Source organism: Lissotriton helveticus, chromosome 1_1 (assembly GCF_964261635.1).
Source record: "Lissotriton helveticus chromosome 1_1, aLisHel1.1, whole genome shotgun sequence".
Lineage (NCBI taxonomy): Eukaryota > Metazoa > Chordata > Amphibia > Caudata > Salamandridae > Lissotriton > Lissotriton helveticus.
The window spans coordinates 14,683,141-14,698,164 of NC_136057.1; the positions used below are offsets into that span (position 1 = coordinate 14,683,141).

At 56.6% G+C, this 15,024-nt stretch overlaps 1 protein-coding gene across 1 annotated transcript in view; it reads left to right on the forward strand.

Moving 5' to 3' along the window:
• Positions 1–5,683: 5,683 nt before the first annotated feature.
• LOC144766907 (arylsulfatase A-like) overlaps positions 5,684–15,024 on the forward strand; it is a 98,544-nt gene continuing 89,203 nt past the window's right edge. The window contains exon 1 of the mRNA XM_078650612.1: positions 5,684–5,924. Coding sequence (XP_078506738.1) covers positions 5,710–5,924 — 215 coding nt within the window. The 5' untranslated portion in view covers positions 5,684–5,709. The remainder of the gene's footprint in view (positions 5,925–15,024) is intronic.

The window sequence follows — 15,024 nt, forward strand, 5'->3', positions numbered from 1 at the left end:
GTCGGCTCGGTCGTGATAGTGCTCTCGATGGTCCGGCCGGACCAGAGTACTCCTCGAGCCGCGACGAGGTCAGCAGGACTCGATCTGGAGAAGTTCGTGAAGAGCCGCGACAGCTTCAGCAGGGCTCCGATGGTCTTAGTTCAGCTTGAGCCGCGACAGCGTCAGCAGGGCTCCGATGGTTCAGTTCAGCTTGAGCCGCGACAGCGTCAGCAGGGCTCGGACGGTTCAGTTCAGCTTGAGCCGCGACAGCGTCAGCAGGGCTCGGATGGTTCAGTTCAGCTTGAGCCGCGACAGCGTCAGCAGGGCTCGGATGGTTCAGTTCAGCTTGAGCCGCGACAGCGTCAGCAGGGCTCCGATGGTTCAGTTCAGCTTGAGCCGCGACCGCGTCAGCAGGGCTCCGATGGTTACTAGTTCAGCTCGGGCCGCGACAGCGTCAGCAGGGCTCCGATGTTCAGGATGAGTCTTCTTAGGGTCAGCCGCGATCAGATCAGCAGGGCTTTAGGTCCAAGATACAACTGCCCGCTAGTTGTCGGGCGGGCCCAGTTATAGTCCTTCTGCGCTTTGATCTCCGGACCCTCGCAGGCGGAGGTCTCAGGCCCTGGGGGCTGGTCGTTGGCGAGGTCCGGCGGTGGGCTCTTTGATCCCTTTGAAAGATGGGTCCGGGAATTCCCAGACGCCCAGCGGGTCTGGAGCCCGCCCTCGGGGAGGCCAGAGGGGGGATCGAAATTGGGCCACAGGGGAGGGCCAAAGGTGTGACAGATACCAGCCCCTCAGGGGAGGCCGGAGGTGCCCTCGAAACTCCCTGGCTTATCTCACTCGGGAGCCCTTTACCCCCCAGCCGGGACTGGCGCGCCTTTGGAGGCTGGGTTTCACTGGGGCCGGGGTCCCGCTAGGCCCAGGGAGACAGGGATGTCGGGAAGGGAAGATGGCGCCCGGGCCTTGTGGGGCATGCAATGTTAGGCGCTCGGAGCCGGGAGCGGGACGGGGACATGCGGCCTGGTTGTGGTTTTACAGGGGTTCGAGCTCATCGGGGGTGAGGCGACCAGGCTGCTGGGTGCAGGCTATTCTTGCGGGGACGCTGCGCAGGGGCTCAGGGTGCAGGCCTACGCTCGCAGGGTTCTGAGGGACGGAGACGGGCCACACCACGAGGCCGGGTCCAACACGCATTGTATCCGCCCACTACAGTATATCACATGGGCAGTGGCTTTGTACACTACAGTATATTACCTGGGTTGTGGGTCCATACACTACAGTATATCACATGGGCAGTGGGTCCGCTCACTACAGTATATCACATGGGCAGTGGGTCCGCTCACTACAGTATATCACATGGGCAGTGGGTCCGCTCACTACAGTATATCACATGGGCAGTGGGTCCGCCCACTACAGTATATCACATGGGCAGTGGGTCCGTACACTACAGTATATCACATGGGCAGTGGGTCTGCTCACTACAGTATATCACATGGGCAGTGGGTCCGCTCACTACAGTATATCACATGGGCAGTGGGTCCGCTCACTACAGTATGCCGTATATCACATGGGCAGTGGGTCCGCCCATTACAGTATATCACATGGGCAGTGGGTCCGCTCACTACAGTATATCACATGGGCAGTGGGTCCGCCCACTACAGTATATCACATGGGCAGTGGGTCCGCCCACTACAGTATATCACATGGGCAGTGGGTCCGCTCACTACAGTATATCACATGGGCAGTGGGTCCGCCCACTACAGTATATCACATGGGCAGTGGGTCCGCTCACTACAGTATATCACATGGGCAGTGGGTCCGCTCACTACAGTATATCACATGGGCAGTGGGTCCGCTCACTACAGTATATCACATGGGCAGTGGGTCCGCTCACTACAGTATATCACATGGGCAGTGGGTCCGCCCACTACAGTATATCACATGGGCAGTGGGTCCGCTCACTACAGTATATCACATGGGCAGTGGGTCCGCTCACTACAGTATATCACATGGGCAGTGGGTCCACCCTCTACAGTATATCACATGGGCAGTGGGTCCGCCCACTACAGTATATCACATGGGCAGTGGGTCCGCCCACTACAGTATATCACATGGGCAGTGGGTCCGCCCACTACAGTATATCACATGGGCAGTGGGTCCGCCCACTACAGTATATCACATGGGCCAGTGGGTCCGCCCACTACAGTATATCACATGGGCAGTGGGTCCGCTCACTACAGTATATCACATGGGCAGTGGGTCCGCTCACTACAGTATATCACATGGGCAGTGGGTCCACCCTCTACAGTATATCACATGGGCAGTGGGACCACCCTCTACAGTATATCACATGGGCAGTGGGTCCGCCCACTACAGTATATCACATGGGCAGTGGGTCCGCCCACTACAGTATATCACATGGGCAGTGGGTCCGCCCACTACAGTATATCACATGGGCAGTGGGTCCGCCCACTACAGTATATCACATGGGCAGTGGGTCCGCCCACTACAGTATATCACACGGGCAGTGGGTCCGCCCACTACAGTATATCACATGGGCAGTGGGTCCGCCCACTACAGTATATCACATGGGCAGTGGGTCCGCCCACTACAGTATATCACATGGGCCAGTGGGTCCGCCCACTACAGTATATCACATGGGCAGTGGGTCCGCCCACTACAGTATATCACATGGGCAGTGGGTCCGCCCACTACAGTATATCACACGGGCAGTGGGTCCGCCGACTACAGTATATCACACGGGCAGTGGGTCCGTACACTACAGTATATCACACGGGTGGTGGGTTCACCCTCTACAGTATATCACATGGGCAGTGGGTCCGCCCACTACAGTATATCACACGGGCAGCGGGTCCGCCGACTACAGTATATCACACGGGCAGTGGGTCCATACACTACAGTATATCACATGGGTGGTGGGTTCACCCTCTACAGTATATCACATGGGCAGTGGGTCCACCGACTACTGTATATCACATGGGCAGTGGGTCCGCCCACTACAGTATATCACATGGGCAGTGTATCCGCCCACTACAGTATATCACATGGGCAGTGTATCCGCCCACTACAGTATATCACATGGGCAGTGGGTCCGCCCTCTACTGTATATCACATGGGCAGTGGGTCCGCTCACTACAGTATATCACATGGGCAGTGGGTCCGCCCACTACAGTATATCACATGGGCAGTGTATCCGCCCACTACAGTATATCACATGGGCAGTGGGTCCGCCCTCTACTGTATATCACATGGGCAGTGGGTCCGCTCACTACAGTATATCACATGGGCAGTGGGTCCGCCCACTACTGTATATCACATGGGCAGTGGGTCCGCCCTCTACTGTATATCACACGGGCAGTGGGTCCGCCCACTACAGTATATCACATGGGCAGTGGGTCCGCCCACTACAGTATATCACACGGGCAGTGGGTCCGCCGACTACAGTATATCACACGGGCAGTGGGTCCGTACACTACAGTATATCACATGGGTGGTGGGTTCACCCTCTACAGTATATCACATGGGCAGTGGGTCCACCCACTACTGTATATCACATGGGCAGTGGGTCCGCCCACTACAGTATATCACATGGGCAGTGTATCCGCCCACTACAGTATATCACATGGGCAGTGTATCCGCCCACTACAGTATATCACATGGGCAGTGGGTCCGTACACTACAGTATATCACATGGGCAGTGGGTCCGCCCTCTACAGTATATCACATGGGCAGTGGGTTCGCCGACTTAGGCCACTGGATAACTTCACTTTGAGTGACTGCATTTTGCTGTCTCACAAGAAACACATCCGCACACAGGCTAGTTCTCATCACTGCCAGGGTTTTTGCGGTTTGTGTTTTATAATTATTGTAGTGCTGAGTTTGTGTTTAGAGTCTAATGTGAGAGCAGGACGCTTCTGGTGCACTCTTCATCTTCACCAGATCCCATCTCCTGCCATCCCTGCTCTGACTTCCTTTGAGTGTTTTGCTTTTCAGACTGATGCTATTTCATAGTGTACCAGATTTTATTATTGTTGTGCATTGTTATCCTCTTTTTACTTTTTTCTTTCTAGCCTTCTCTTTCTTTCCTACTTTCTTTCTTTCCTTCCTTTTCTTTCTTTCTCTTCCTTCCTTCTTTCTTTCTTTTTTCTCACTTTCTTTCTTTGTTTCCCTTTCTTTCTTTCTTTCCTCTCTTTCCCTCTTTTTTCTTTTGCATTTTCTTTCTTTCTATCTAGATTTCTATGTCTTTCTTTCCTTTGCTTTCTTTGATTCTTCATTCTTTTTTCTCTCTTACTTTCTTTTCTTTCTTTCTCTTTTCTTTCTTTCTTTCATGCTTTCTTTCTTTCTTTCTTTCTTTCTTTCTTTCTTTCTTTCTCTCTTTCTTTCTTACCTTCTTCCCTTGTTTCATTGCTTTCTCCTTTTTTTATTTATTCCCTTCCTTCCCTCTTGCCTTTGTTTCTTGCCAGCGACCCGCCTTACAAGGCGCCCCCCCTCTCTCTAATTGACTATCTGTGTATTATTAAACCTCTCCCTCCAAGTCTCTACCGTTGACCCTGTTTCTCTATCCTGCCTCGTTTTAAGGAAGTTGTTGGACCCGGTAACATTTTCCAACTGTTTCCTGTGACCCTGGTAAAGTTTAACCCATAGTTTAGTCCTGTTTGGCATCAGGTGGGCTTGAGTTAACAAGAAATGGGTAATAAAATCACACGGAGCTGGTTGCTTGCTAGTAAGTGGACCTTGAGGTGTGGCGAGGCGGCAAGCACATACTTGCAAACACGCACACACCTGCGTGGACATTCACCCTGCCCCCCAGTGACCCCCCCGGGGGGGGCTGGTTCAACCGGTCCGGCAGCGCTGAGAGGCCGCCTCCAGGCGCTACCCACGCCCCACACCTGGGCGCCGGGAGGGGGTGTGAGTGGGAGGAGTGTGCGGGGGCTGATGAAGGTGGGCGTCCCGAGCACCTGGGGGCGCTCCCACTCCGCCCACGGCCCCCACCGGCGCAGCGCAGTCCAAAGGCCCAGTGCTGCGCAGCGCTGAGCGCTGGGACTCGAGGCGCTGCAGCGCAGTCAGCAGCAGGGGGACACGCGGCTGCAAGAGGGAGGAGGGGGGAGGGGGCGTGGGAAACTCTCACAGGGGGGGGGTTGAAGACAGGTGAACTCAGGAGGGGCGGAGCTAAGAGGGGGTGGGGTGTGAGGACAGGCGAACTCACACAGGGCAGGGTGTGGGTGCCCTGACAGGAGGGGAGGGGTTTGTATAAATACAAAAAACGGAAAACAAACAGTGAAATAGGAAAGCGAAACACAAGCAGGAGCAGGAGAGGAGACCCGGAAGAGAGGGAGAGAGAGAGAGAGAGGGAGAGAGAGGGGGGGGAGCCCTTAGATGGACTAGAAGAGGAGGGAGGGGTCAGAGAGGGAGGGGGTGAGAGGAGAGAGGGAGGTAGTGTGGGGAGAAGGGTGTAGAGGTGAGAGTACAGTGTGAAGTGCGAAGAATAAGGAAAGTGGGGGGGGGGGTAAAAAGGGCAGTAAAAGTTCTGGTAGAGGGGTGAGTTCGAAGGACCCCATAAAGCTCTCAGGGTCAGGGGTCACTGAGCCAGGGGTCACTGATCCAGGGGTCACTGATCCAGGGGTCACTGAGCCTGGAGTGAGGGGGTGTCCTCTTGTAACAGGCTCCGTGAGGCAGGGGTCGCAGGGACGCTCTTGTAGGCCCCCCCCCTGGATAATGTCCCCCCTCTCGGGGCTCCCCCTGCTCCTCCTCGCTCAGGGGGGGCTGTGTCTACCAAACATTCTGCTGCTTTTTGCTGATGATTTGGGGTACGGCGACCTGGGGTGCTTTGGCCACCCAACCTCAGGGACGCCCAACTTGGACAAGTTGGCCAACGGGGGCCTCCGGTTCACCGACTTCTACTCCAGCTGTCCCGCCTGCAGCCCCTCCAGGTGAGTGCATGTGTCCAGGGCCCCTCCAGGTGAGTGCACGTGTCCGCCCCTCCAGGTGAGTGCACATGTCCGCCCCTCCAGGTGACCGCACGTGTCCCGCCTGCAGCCCCTCCAGGTGAGTGCACGTGTCTGGCCCCTCCAGGTGAGTGCACGTGTCTGCCCCTCCAGGTGACCGCACGTGTCCTGCCTGCAGCCCCTCCAGGTGACCGCACGTGTCCCGCCTGCAGCCCCTCCAGGTGACCGCACGTGTCCCGCCTGCAGCCCCTCCAGGTGAGTGCACGTGTCCGCCCCTCCAGGTGAGTGCACGTGTCCAGCCTGCAGCCCCTCCAGGTGACCGCATGTGTCCCGCCTGCAGCCCCTCCAGGTGAGCGCACGTGTCCGGCCTGCAGCCCCTCCAGGTGAGCGCACGTGTCCCACCTACAGCCCCTCCAGGTGAGTGCACGTGTCCGCCCCTCTAGGTGAGTGCACGTGTCCAGCCTGCAGTCCCTCCAGGTGAGTGCACGTGTCTGGCCCCTCCAGGTGAGTGCACGTGTCCGGCCCCTCCAGGTGAGTGCACGTGTCCAGCCCCTCCAGGTGAGTGCACGTGTCCAGCCCCTCCAGGTGAGTGCACGTGTCCGGCCCCTTCAGGTGTGCGCACGTGTCAAGCCCTCGGCCCATCCAGGTGAGTGCACGTGTCCAGCCCCTCCAGGTGAGTGCACGTGTCCGGCACCTCCAGGTGACTGCACGTGTCCAGCCCCTCCAGGTGAGTGCACGTGTCCGGCACCTCCAGGTGACTGCACGTGTCCAGCCCCTCCAGGTGAGTGCACGTGTCCGGCCCCTCCAGGTGAGTGCACGTGTCCGGCCCCTCCAGGTGAGTGCACGTGTCCAGCCCCTCCAGGTGAGTGCACGTGTCCGGCCCCTCCAAGTGAGTGCACGTGTCCGGCCCCTCCAGGTGAGTGCACGTGTCCAGCCCCTCCAGGTGAGTGCACGTGTCTGCCCCTCCATGTGACCGCACGAGTCCCGCCTACAGCCCCTCCAGGCGGGCACACGTGTCCCGCCTGCAGCCCCTCCAGGCGAGCACACGTGTCCCGCCTACAGCCCCTCCAGGTGAGTGCACGTGTCCCACCTGAAGCCCCTCCAGGCGAGCACACGTGTCCCACCTACAGCCCCTCCAGGTGAGTGCACGTGTCCCGCCTGCAGCCCCTCCAGGCGAGCACACGTGTCCCGCCTGCAGCCCCTCCAGGTGAGTGCACGTGTCCCGCCTGCCGCCCCTCCAGGCGAGCACACGTGTCCCGCCTGCAGCCCCTCCAGGCGAGCACACGTGTCCCACCTACAGCCCCTCCAGGTGAGCGCACGTGTCCGCCCCTCCAGGTGACCGCACATGTCCCACCTGCAGCCCCTCCAGTTGAGCACACGTGTCCTGCCTACAGCCCCTCCAGATGAGCGCACGTGTCCAGCCAGCAGCCCCTCCAGGTGAGCGCACGTGTCCCGCCTGCAGCCCCTCCAGGTGAGCGCACGTTTCCAGCCTGCAGCCCCTCCAGGTGAGTGCACGTGTCCAGCTCACAGCCCTTCCAGGTGAGTGCACATGTCCAGCTCACAGCCCCTCCAGGTGAGCGCACGTGTCCAGCTAACAGCCCTTCCAGGTGAGTGCACGTATCCAGCTCACAGCCCTTCCAGGTGAGTGCACGTGTCCAGCTCACAGCCCTTCCAGGTGAGTGCACGTGTCCAGCTCACAGCCCTTCCAGGTGAGTGCACATGTCCAGCTCACAGCCCTTCCAGGTGAGTGCACATGTCCAGCTCACAGCCCTTCCAGGTGAGTGCACGTGTCCAGCTCACAGCCCTTCCAGGTGAGTGCACGTGTCCAGCTCACAGCCCTTCCAGGTGAGTGCACGTGTCCAGCTCACAGCCCTTACAGGTGAGTGCACGTGTGCGACTCATGACCCCTCCAGGTGAATGCACGTGTGCGACTCATGGCCCCTCTAGGTGACTGCACGTGTCCCGCCTTCAGCCCCTCCAGGTGAGCGCACGTGTCCAACGTGCAGCCCCTCCAGGTGAGTGCACGTGTCCAGCTCACAGCCCTTCCAGGTGAGTGCACGTGTGCGACACATGGCCCATCTAGATGACTGCACGTGTCCCGCCTGCAGCCCCTCCAGGTGAGCGCACGTGTCCAGCTCACAGCCCTTCCAGGCGGGTGCACGTGTCCAGCTGACAGCCCTTCCAGGTGAGTGCACGTATGCAACTCATGGCCCCTCCAGGTGAGTGCACGTGTCCAGCTCACAGCCCTTCCAGGTGAGTGCACGTGTGCAGCCTGCAGCCCCTCCAGGTGAGTGCACGTGTGCAACCTACAGCCCCTCCAGGTGAGTGCACGTGTGCAGCCTGCAGCCCCTCCAGGTGAGTGCACGTGTCTGGCCCACAGCCCCACCAGGTGAGTGCGTGTGTCCAGACCGCAGCCCCTCCATGTGAGTGCGCGTGTCCGGCCCTCAGCCCCTCCAGGTGAGTGCACGTGTCCCGCCTGCAGCCCTTCCAGGTGAGTGAACGTGTGCAGCCCCTCCAGGTGAGTGCACGTGTGCAACCTACAGCCCCTCCAGGTGAGTGCACGTGTGCAGCCTGCAGCCCCTCCAGGTGAGTGCACGTGTCTGGCCCACAGCCCCACCAGGTGAGTGCGTGTGTCCAGACCGCAGCCCCTCCATGTGAGTGCGCGTTTCCGGCCCTCAGCCCCTCCAGATGAGTGCACATGTCCATCTCACAGCCCTTCCAGGTGAGTGCACATGTGCAACTCAGGGACCCTCAAGGTGATTGCACGTGTGCAGCCTGCAGCCCCTCCAGGTGAGTGCACATGTGCAACCTACAGCCCCTCCAGGTGAGTGCACGTGTGCAGCCTGCAGGCCCTCCAGGTGAGTGCACGTGTCTGGCCCACAGCCCCACCAGGTGAGTGCATGTGTCCAGACCACAGCCCCTCCAGGTGAGCGCGCATGTCCGGCCCTCAGCCTCTCCAGGTGAGTGCACATGTCCAGCACTCGGCCCTTAAAGGTGAGTGCACGTTTCCAGCCTGCAGACCCTCAAGATGAGTGCATGAGTCCGGCCAACAACCCACCCAGGTGAGTGCTTGTGTCCAGACTGCATCCCCTCCAGGTGAGCGCACTTGTTGCCCACAGCCCCTCCAGGTGAGTGCACGTGTCCGGCCCACAGCCCCTCCAGGTGAGTGCACATGTCCGGCCCACAGCCCCTCCAGGTGAGCGCACATGTCCAGACTACAGCCACTCCAGGTGAGTGCACGTGTCCAGCCATTGGCCCTTCCAGGTGAGTGCACGTGTCCGGCCCACAGCCCCACCAGGTGAGTGCATGTGTCCAGACCACAGCCCCTCCAGGTGAGCGCGCATGTCCGGCCCTCAGCCTCTCCAGGTGAGTGCACATGTCCAGCACTCGGCCCTTAAAGGTGAGTGCACGTTTCCAGCCTGCAGCCCCTCCAGATGAGTGCATGTGTCCGGCCCACAACCCACCCAGGTGAGTGCTTGTGTCCAGACTGCATCCCCTCCAGGTGAGCGCACTTGTTGCCCACAGCCCCTCCAGGTGAGTGCACGTGTCTGGCCCACAGCCCCTCCAGGTGAGTGCACGTGTCCGGCCCACAGCCCCTCCAGGTGAGCGCACGTGTCCAGACTACAGCCACTCCAGGTGAGTGCACGTGTACAGCCTTCGGCCCTTCCAGGTGAGTGCACGTGTCCAGCCTTCGGCCCTTCCAGGTGAGTGCACGTGTCCGGCCTACGGCCCCTCTTTCTAATTGCACATGCTTAGTGGCCTGCAGCCCTTCCAGGTGAGTGCACGTGTCCAGCCTGCAGCCTCTCCAGGTGAATGCACATGTCCGTCTCTCAGCCCCTCCAGGTGAGTACACGTGTCTAGCTTGCAGCCCCTCCAGGTGAGCGCATGCGTCCAGCCTGCAGCCTCTCTAGGTGAGGTGAGTGCACATCTCCAGCCTGAAGCCTGTCCCTCCAGGTGAGTTGAGTGCACATGTTTAGCCTGCAGCCCCTCCCGGTGAGCGTATCATTCCATCCTGTATCCCCTCAAGGTGAGTGTACATATCTGGCCCACGGCCTCCCTTCAGGTGAGTGCATGTGTCCAGCCTTCAGCCCTTCCAGGTGAGTACACATGTCTAGCCCTAAACACCTTCAGGTGAGTGCACATGTTCAGCCTAAATACAGCACCCCAGAAGAGTGCATGTGTCCGGCCTATGGCCCCTCTTTCTTAATGCATGTGTCCAGTGGCCTGCAGCCCTTCCATGTCAGTGCACATATCCGACCTACAGCTACTGCAGGTGAGTGCACGTGTCCAGACCGCAGCCCCTCCATGTGAGTGCGCGTGTCCGGCCCTCAGCCCCTCCAGATGAGTGCACATGTCCATCTCACAGCCCTTCCAGGTGAGTGCACGTGTGCAACTCAGGGACCCTCAAGGTGATTGCACGTGTGCAGCCTGCAGCCCCTCCAGGTGAGTGCACATGTGCAACCTACAGCCCCTCCAGGTGAGTGCACGTGTGCAGCCTGCAGCCCCTCCAGGTGAGTGCACGTGTCCGGCCCACAGCCCCACCAGGTGAGTGCATGTGTCCAGACCACAGCCCCTCCAGGTGAGCGCGCATGTCCGGCCCTCAGCCTCTCCAGGTGAGTGCACATGTCCAGCACTCGGCCCTTACAGGTGAGTGCACGTTTCCAGCCTGCAGCCCCTCCAGATGAGTGCATGTGTCCGGCCCACAACCCACCCAGGTGAGTGCTTGTGTCCAGACTGCATCCCCTCCAGGTGAGCGCACTTGTTGCCCACAGCCCCTCCAGGTGAGTGCACGTGTCCGGCCCACAGCCCCTCCAGGTGAGTGCACGTGTCCGGCCCACAGCCCCTCCAGGTGAGCGCACGTGTCCAGACTACAGCCACTCCAGGTGAGTGCACGTGTCCAGCCTTCGGCCCTTCCAGGTGAGTGCACGTGTCCGGCCTACGGCCCCTCTTTCTAATTGCACATGCTTAGTGGCCTGCAGCCCTTCCAGGTGAGTGCACCTGTCCAGCCTGCAGCCTCTCCAGGTGAATGCACATGTCCGTCTCTCAGCCCCTCCAGGTGAGTACACGTGTCCAGCCTGCAGCCTCTCTAGGTGAGGTGAGTGCACATCCCCAAGACTGAAGCCTGTCCCTCCAGGTGAGTTGAGTGCACATGTTTAGCCTGCAGCCCCTCCCGGTGAGCGTATCATTCCAGCCTGGATCCCCTCAAGGTGAGTGTACATATCTGGCCCACGGCCTCCCTTCAGGTGAGTGCATGTGTCCAGCCTTCAGCCCTTCCAGGTGAGTACACATGTCTAGCCCTAAACACCTTCAGGTGAGTGCACATGTTCAGCCTGAATACAGCACCCCAGATGAGTGCATGTGTCTGGCCTATGGCCCCTCTTTCTTAATGCATGTGTCCAGTGGCCTGCAGCCCTTCCATGTCAGTGCACATATCCGACCTACAGCTACTGCAGGTGAGTGCACGTGTCGAGCCCCTCCAGGTGAGTGCAGGTGTCCTGCTGCTCCCCCAGGTGTGTGCACTTGTCCAGCCTGCAGCCACCCCAGGATAGATGAGCGCACTTATCAGGCCTACAGTCCATACAGGTGAGTGCACCTGCCTGGCCTATGGCTCCTCCATGTTAGTGCACATCTTTGGCCTACCGGTGAGTGGACTTGTCCAGCCCGCAGCCCCTCCCAGTGAGAGCAGGTGTTCGGCCTAAGGCCTCTCCAGGTGAGCGCACGTGTCCAGCCTTCGGCCCTTCCAGGTGAGTGCACGTGTCCGGCCTACGGCCCCTCCAGGTGAGTTCAAGTGTCTAGGCTGCAGCATCCCAAGTGAGTACATGTGCATAGCATTCAGCCCCTCATGGTGAGTGCACGTGTCCAGCCCACAGCCCCTCCAGGTGAGTGCAAGAATTCCGTTAGTCCAGCCTGCAGCTCCTGTTCATAATAAATCAGAATTTTAATAACCATTTCCTGCTAAAATCAAGCCTGAAAGTAGCCAAACAATAATATGTTATAGTTAAACTTTAACATGGTCACATACAAAAGTTGAAATGTATCTTGCTCAGGACCCCAAAAATCCATACAATGATAGAAGGTAGAGAAACTGAATGAAAGATAGAGGTAGGCAGAGAGAGAGAGGGGTTTAGATGGAGTAATAGGATAGACAGAGGTCAAACTGAGAAAATAAGGGAAAACTCACTTCCCAGAGGATCCTTGAAGGGTGATGGCCACGGGCTATTGCCCACTTTGCACAGTCCTTAAAACATCTCTGGCTAAAAGTATACAAAGAAAAACAAATCAAAACAAGGAAAAGATAACAAACAGAGACAAAGACTCTGAAGAACCGCAGAGATTGATAAATTACAGGTTAAAAGGTGTCTGTGAAATGAGAGAATATAGACAGGTGCAAAGAAATGCAGCCAGTTTCAAACAATATCCTGTACATTTAATCAACTGAAACTTCAGCCCGTACTTGGCCGCAGAGGTGATTGTGAACAATTAAATGAGGAGTTCATCTCTCAGTAGTTTCTTGAAACCTGGATTTGAGGAAATGGTCTGGATATAAGGGGTGCAAAGGAGTTACAAAGTCTAGGGTCACAGCCTGAGAGGGAATTATTTAGCGTGCCAATTTTGTCAAATTTGGGGACTTCAAGGTGAAGGGCAGTGTTCTGAAGTGGACGAGTGCAATCACAGAGCTTCAGTTCGTTGGCAAAGTAATGAGATGGATCGGCGTGTAAAATCTTATGAAGAATGCAGGACAGTTTGTACATGAACCTGCCTTTGTTAGGAAGTCGCATGGATCTGTCTTTGTTTGGAAGTCGCATGGATCATGCCTTTGTTAGGAAGTCGCATGGACCTGTCTTTGTTTGGAAGTCGCATGGATCTGTCTTTGTTAGGAAGTCGCATGGATCTGCCTTCGTTAGGAAGTCGCATGGATCTGCCTTTGTTAGGAAGTCGCATGGATCTGCCTTTGTTAAGATGTGTCATGGATCATGCCTTTGTTAGGAAGTCGCATGGATCTGCCTTCGTTAGGAAGTCGCATGGATCTGTCTTTGTTAGGAAGTCGCATGGATCTGCCTTCGTTAGGAAGTCGCATGGATCTGCCTTTGTTAGGAAGTCGCATGGATCTGCCTTTGTTAAGATGTGTCATGGATCATGCCTTTGTTAGGAAGTCGCATGGATCTGCCTTCGTTAGGAAGTCGCATGGATCTGTCTTTGTTAGGAAGTCGCATGGATCTGCCTTCGTTAGGAAGTCGCATGGATCTGCCTTCGTTAGGAAGTCGCATGGATCTGTCTTTGTTAGGAAGTCGCATGGATCTGCCTTCGTTAGGAAGTCGCATGGATCTGCCTTTGTTAGGAAGTCGCATGGATCTGCCTTTGTTAAGAAGTCGCATGGATCTGCCTTTGTTAAGATGTGTCATGGATCATGCCTTTGTTAGGAAGTCGCATGGATCTGCCTTCGTTAGGAAGTCGCATGGATCTGCCTTTGTTAGGAAGTCGCATGGATCTGCCTTTGTTAAGATGTGTCATGGATCTGCCTTCGTTAGGAAGTCGCATGGATCTGCCTTCGTTAGGAAGTCACATGGATCTGCCTTTGTTAGGAAGTCGCATGGATCTGCCTTTGTTAGGAAGTCGCATGGATCATGCCTTTGTTAGGAAGTCGCATGGATCTGCCTTCGTTAGGAAGTCGCATGGACCTGTCTTTGTTAGGAAGTCGCATGGATCTGTCTTTGTTAGGAAGTCGCATGGATCTGCCATGGTTAGGAAGCCGCATGGATCTGCCTTTGTTAAGATGTGTCATGGATCATGCCTTTGTTAGGAAGTCGCATGGATCTGCATTTCTTAGAAAGTCACATGGATCTGCCTTTGTTAGGAAGTCGCATGGATCTGCCATGGTTAGGAAGCCGCATGGATCTGCCATGGTGAGGAAGCCGCATGGATCTGCCATGGTGAGGAAGCCGCATGGATCTGCCTTTGTTAAGATGTGTCATGGATCTGCCTTCGTTAGGAAGTCGCATGGATCTGCCTTCGTTAGGAAGTCGCATGGATCTGCCTTTGTTAGGAAGTCGCATGGATCTGCCTTTGTTAAGATGTGTCATGGATCTGCCTTCGTTAGGAAGTCGCATGGATCTGTCTTTGTTAGGAAGTCGCATGGATCTGTCTTTGTTAGGAAGTCGCATGGATCTGCCATGGTTAGGAAGCCGCATGGATCTGCCTTTGTTAAGATGTGTCATGGATCATGCCTTTGTTAGGAAGTCGCATGGATCTGCATTTCTTAGAAAGTCGCATGGATCTGCCTTTGTTAGGAAGTCGCATGGATCTGCCATGGTTAGGAAGCCGCATGGATCTGCCATGGTGAGGAAGCCGCATGGATCTGCCATGGTGAGGAAGCCGCATGGATCTGCCTTTGTTAAGATGTGTCATGGATCATGCCTTTGTTTGGAAGTCGCATGGATCTGTCTTTGTTAGGAAGTCGCATGGATCTGCCATGGTTAGGAAGCCACATGGATCTGCCTTTGTTAGGAAGTCGCATGGATCTGCCATGGTTAGGAAGCCGCATGGATCTGTCTTTGTTAGGAAGTCGCATGGATCTGTCTTTGTTAGGAAGTCGCATGAATCTGCCATGGTTAGGAAGCTGCATGGATCTGCCATGGTTACGAAGCCGCATGGATCTGCCATGGTTAGGAAGCCGCATGGATCTGCCTTTGTTAAGATGTGTCATGGATCATGCCTTTGTTAGGAAGTCGCATGGATCTGCCAGGGTTAGGAAGCCGCATTGATCTGCCTTTGTTAAGATGTGTCATGGATCATGCCTTTGTTAGGAAGTCGCATGGATCTGCCAGGGTTAGGAAGCCGCATGGATCTGCCATGGTGAGGAAGCTGCATGGGTCTGCCTTTGTTAGAAAGTTGCATGGATCTGCATTTGTTAGGAAGCTGCATGGATCTGCCATGGTTAGGAAGCCATATGGGTCTGCCTTTGTTAGGAAGTCACATGGATCTGCCTTTGATAAGATGAGTCATGGATCATGCCTTTGTTAGGAAGTGGCATGGATCTGCATTTGTTAGGAGGCTGCATGGATCTGCCACGGTTAGGAAGCCATAT